The 6,124-nt window shown below is 29.4% G+C and overlaps 1 protein-coding gene across 1 annotated transcript; it reads right to left on the minus strand.

Moving 5' to 3' along the window:
* Positions 1-485: 485 nt before the first annotated feature.
* Positions 486-1,856, minus strand: LOC127804542 (uncharacterized). The gene has a single exon (XM_052341417.1). It carries the CDS (start codon positions 1,854-1,856, stop codon positions 486-488), a length of 1,371 nt encoding a protein of 456 aa, XP_052197377.1.
* Positions 1,857-6,124: the final 4,268 nt, after the last annotated feature.

Below are 6,124 nucleotides of genomic sequence, written 5' to 3' on the forward strand. Positions count from 1 at the left end.
AACTTCACAGATTGTAGAAATTCAAAAAATTCATTCCTCTCCTCCTTTGATAACGTGTAAGATGCTGGAGGCATCATAAAAGACCCATCTGGGCGTTTTTGCAAGTGTAACTCCTTTCTAATTTTCAAATCTTCCAAATCTAACCTTGCCTTAAATGTGTCTTTGGTCTTTCCCTCGATATTCAACAAAGTACCTACTATATTATCACAAATATTTTTCTCAATGTGCATGACATCAAGATTATGTCTTAACTTTAATTTTGACCAGTAAGGTAACTCAAATAAAATGGGCTTTCTAGTCCAATTCAATTCTTTAAAAGTACGCTTTCTTTTCTTGTTATTTGGATGCTTTCCGAATTTGCAATCTGGCAACGCTTCTAACTGTTGTAACAACTCACTTCCAAAAAATTGGTGAGGCTTTTCTCTTCTTTCATGCTTCCCATCAAATTTTCTACTTTGACGCCAAATGTGGTCATGAGGAAGAAATCATCGATGGTCCATGTAGCAGATTTTACTCCTTAACCTTCGTGATGAAGTGTCCTTGTTACAAAAAGGACACGCCAAATACCCTTTCGTGCTCCAACCAGAAATATCACCATAGGCAGGGAAGTCATTTATTGTCCATAGAGCAACTGTATGTAGATTGAAATTTTGTTTTGTAACTGCATCCCATGTCTGCATGCCAGTATCCCATAACTCCTTTAACTCATCTATTAAAGGTTGCATAAACACATCTATGTCTTTCCTTGGTGTTTTTCGTCCAGGGATAAGCAATGAGAGGAATAAAAATGATTCTTTCATGCACTTCCAAGGGGGCAAATTATACGAAACAACAATCATAGGCCACATGCTATAAGAAGTACTCATGTTACCGAAAGGGTTGAACCCATCCGTTGCTAAACCAAGTCGAACATTTCGGGTTTCATTTCCAAACCACTCATATTCTTTATCAAAATCCTTCCATGCATCACCATCTGCCAGGTGTCTCAACACTCCATCATCAACCCTTTTCTCTTTGTGCCACCTCATATCCTCAGCTGTTTTTCTAGACATGTATAATCGTTGGACTCTTGGTTTTAGTGGAAAGTAATGCAAAACTTTCCAAGGGATTTGCTTGTAATGACGACCTTTATTAATTTTCCACCTAGATGTGCCACAAACTGGACAACTCTGGTAGTCCTTATACTCCTTCCAAAATATGGAACAATCATATTTACAAACATGGATCGGCTCATAACCAAGGCCCAAGTCACGAAGCATGTTAATTGCCTCGTAATAAGAATTTGGAACTTTATTACCCTTAGGAAATGCCTTCTTTAACAATCCCAATAGCATATCAAATGATTTATTACTCCAACGATTATACACCTTAACATGCAAAAGCTTGACAATGAAAGATAATGTAGAGAAATTCAAACAACCAGGATAAAGTTCATCAATAACTTTTCCAAGTGGTGCGCTTATCTCATCTATGTTCTCGGCTGCCCTATTAGTTTCTCTTGTTGTGCCATCATCCATGGCTACTCCATTTTGCAAATCTTCTAACATATCAAGAAACCCATCATCATTTTCCATTTCATTATCCCAATTGTCATTAGTCCGATTGTCATTATCATAGCCATGACTATTATTGTTAGAGGAATTAGAAGGTTCACCGTGATAAACCCACTTAGTGTAGCTAATACTCATTCCAATCAACATCAAGTGGTCCTCAACTTCTTCTTGACTTAAGGTGTACACATTCAAACATTCTCGGCAAGGACATCGAATTTTACACTCGCCTCCCAAACTATCACGAACAAACTTCATAAATGAACGAACTCCCACTATATATTTGTCAGAGAACCTATGTTCCATCATTCAGCTCTTATCCATGTTTCAATATGAATACCTAACAATCATTAAAAAAAAATAATTAAAAGAATTCACAATTAAAAAAAATACCCTTATAAACAATTTGCTCTTCAATTCTTATATACTTTGACGTTGGCATGATTGATGCTTTGATGATTATCTCAGAAAGGAGTATGCATGTTTGTTTAAAGAATAGAATGACTAAGATGCAGGTTGCTTGTAAACCTTCATGAATAAATTTGAACCTTTAATGATTAAGTCATCCTACCTTTATTACATTTATGAAACTGGCAGTTACTTATACATGATTCATAAAGAAAAAGATTTAGTGTATGTCATCATGTGGCAATCGCAATTGGACAATTAATTAGTTAATAATAATAATACAACTTAATTATTATTATTATTAATTAATAATAATTAAATAATAATATATCAACTCATCAGGAACCACAGGATCCTCAATAGGATAAACAGAGAGGTTAACTTTTTATTATCAATTTTTAATAATTATTCTTCTCCTCTTAATTATCAATTTTTATTAATTTGTCTTATACATGCATATATATATAGATATGTTTATCAACTTCATCATTGGGTGACTAAACTGAGTGAATCTCTCTTGAATGTTTTTGATAAAACAGAGAGGTTAACTTAACTTACTGAAGGAAACAAAGCTTTCTATTCTTTTTAATGCATGCGTGATAAAATTAAAAACTTAAATGTACGTAATGTTCAATATTAAAAACTTAATTACCCTAACTTATGAATGTACGTAGGATAACATCTTCCTTCATCATACCACTGCTATATATTTGGTTTCTCATTTCTATTTTCAAAAAAGTCATATCTTTTCCTATTCCTCAATGCCACATCATCATCATCGTTGTCTTCTTCTTTCTTTCTATCTCTCTGTCATAGCTATAAATAAAAAGAGAGTAATATTCATATTCACCTACCTTGACTTCTTCTTTTTTTTATAAATAAATAAAATTGTATCACTCAAAAACTTAATAAATAAATAGCTGAAACCCATCATAAAAGGGTTTGAAAACTCACCAACCCCATGCCACCACCTATATATGTACTATATATATATGCTACAGGTGTCAACCCAGACAGGGGACAAAGAAATCATCCATAGACTGATATGCATCTTAATTAGCCAACCACTACTGCTCTTATACACTCACAAACAAGTAGTTGCAATGCAATTGGCAACAAACAAACGGTATGTTATTATGTATAGAGGCACTTAAGCATTTCGTGATTGATGATCCATTATAAAAAAAATGAATGTTGTTATGTATGTTGTTATGTATGGAGGCATAGAGAAATCATCCATTCTTATAAAAAAATGAAGATATAAAACTGCTCTGTCTAATGATATTATTATCATTTCAATTGTTATAACAGAATACAATCCGCCACATCTTCATCATTGGCACCATTGTTAATGCCCTTGTTAAGTAGAAGTAATTATATAGTTAGTTTCCATTATAATTGCACAAATAGCTCTTTTATTGCAGTACACCTTGGGCATGTGGAGTCAAGAGAGTTAACCATGGCTTAATCTCTAAGAGTAGTAGGAATATGCTTTTCATCAAACCAAACCCAAAACAGAATAGCTGCATTTGATTTTTCTCTTTTTGGAGAGTGTTCAAAACCCATTCCTGATAATGAAAACGATAAGCATTGATGTTAAGTTAGCAATTCTTTTAATAATCGGTCGCCTCCGTTTTCCAATTTCTCCTTCAAAAGTCCCATCTCTCTCTATATATATGTGTGTGTGTGAAACATTAAAGAACACGAAATCATATATATATATATATATATGAATGTTCATATATTTCTTCATGACAGATGTTTGATAAAGGTCTATATATGATTTTTTTGCAGATTTACTTGTTCTGATAGAAACATGATAACTTTTAACTGAAGAACAACAATACAAAACTAGCAATATAAAAGTTTTCAAACAAGAATAACACCATACGCACATACAAGTTTCAAAACAGAAATAACATAAGGCAAATATAATAGCTTGAACATGATGAAGCAACAGAGGAAGGAATGGATGCAGTGCGATAACAGTGGCGATTCGATTCCCTTCTCTGGTGTAATAGCAGAGAAAGCCTTTAGGGCTTTTTTAATTTGCAGAAGTCGAGGGATGGGGGGGAATGCAGTTTTCATTACCGCCCCTTTGTACTTATATATTGTGTTTTTTTATAATTATTTTTGATAAAAATATTTTATAATTTTTTGGGGAAAATACTTTATAATTTCTGATTTTTATATACTTTAGTTTCTTTAGCTTTTTCTTTTTTTTTAAATTTTAGAGTTATTTATATAATTTTTTATTTTTTGGGGAAAATACTTTATATTTTCTAATTTTTATTTACTTTAGTTTCTTTAACTTGTTTGCAATAGCATTAACCTAATTATTTACTTTAGTTTCTTTATATAATTATATTTTCTAATTTTATATAATAAGCTGTAAAATTGATTTGATTTGGTTTTGGTATTTGATTGGTTTTGTTTTTGATTCAAAATTTAAGACAAAAATTGATTGTTTTTTTTTCTTTTTTCTAAATAATATATTTAGAAAAAAGAAAAAAATATATATGTTTGGAAAATATATGTTAGAATGTGAAAAAAATATGTTTGGCAAATATTTTTTATATGTCAAATAATGAAAAATATTTTTTTATCATCTTTTCTAAATAATGTACTTATAAAAACAAATAGTAATAACTGTTATTAAATATTATCAAAATGTGATCAAATTATTATTTTTACATCAAATCTTAAAAATTATTAATTATATATATAAATTTTAAATTTTATATTAATTATAAAGTATTATGAGAGAAGTTAGAGTCCCGTTAAAATTAAACTTAAAACAATGTATCATGACAATATGTTTATTTTTATAGCTTATAGTAAAAACTCATTCTAAAATAACAATAATAATAACAATAATTTTTCATTTTTTTGGAATTATTATTATTTTTATAGTTATTATTGTTATTGCAGTGCACTATTCAAGGCCAAGTGTGTTTATTAATAATTCAAATCATAATATATTTATCATTAACCAATAAAATTATCTCAATTTTAATAATAAGATATAATAAATACATATAATCTAACAAAAAAATATATTTAATAATAATAAATTTTAAGTGTCAATCAACTTACAATTTCTTTTCTAAAATAAAATTATATTATTGTCAATACATCATTGTTTATTCGTCTCACTTGTTTCTGTTTTAGATAAAAGACAAGAACTTCAACATGAATACAAATAAATTTAAAAGATATTAAGATTGCATAATATTATAAATAATATAAATTCTATTTAGAATAAAATTTAATATTTTATTTAAAAATTAGTATTAATATTCAAAAAATTATTAATAATTATTTATTAACAAGTAATTAATTACTCATTATCTGACGAATAACCATACGTGACACATTTTTTCGTCACCCAATATGATACGTAATAGTGATAATTAATGTTTTGTTAACTTGTACACACAAAACAAAAATTATTAATAACTATTAGTGATGAAACTCAACATCACTCAATGATACTCACAAATGTGACTATTTGTAATGTGTCACAAATAAATATTTTTTCATAGGTGACGTAAATAATTATCATCACTCAATATCTTCACCTTATGTGTCAACCTAAAAAATTATTAATAATGGGTGACAAAACTCATCGCCACCTAATACTATTCACGAATATAACAATATGTAATGTGTCACAAATAGATAGTTTTGAATACGTGATGCAATAGATCATCACTATCATGTAATATTGATTAGCGACATTTCTTAAATCGTCACCATATGCGTCAAATTAAAATATTACTAAGAAAGGGTGATGAAACGTAATGTCACCTAATACAATTCACAAATGTGACAATATTTAATGCGTCACAAATAGGTACTATTGCATACATGATGAAAAGAAAATCGTCACCGACTCTAATACTCATTATTGACATTTCAAAAGTAGTCACCTTATGCATCAAACCACAATGTACTAATAATGGGTGTCGAAACTCAACGTCATCTAATATTATTCACAAATGTGACAATATGTAATGCATCACAAATAGTTATTCTTGTACACGTGACACAAATAATATCGTCACCAAATGTAACACTGATTAGTGACATTCCTAAAGTCGTCAGCTTATACAACAAACTAAAATATTACTATTAATGGGTGACCAAAATTAACGTCACTTAAT

Source organism: Diospyros lotus, chromosome 6, assembly GCF_014633365.1.
Source record: "Diospyros lotus cultivar Yz01 chromosome 6, ASM1463336v1, whole genome shotgun sequence".
NCBI classification, from domain to species: Eukaryota; Viridiplantae; Streptophyta; class Magnoliopsida; order Ericales; family Ebenaceae; genus Diospyros; species Diospyros lotus.

Coding starts and splice junctions, on each gene's coding strand:
- LOC127804542 (XM_052341417.1), bottom strand. CDS start 1,856: ATGGAACATAGGTTCTCTGACAAATATATAGTGGGAGTTCGTTCATTT.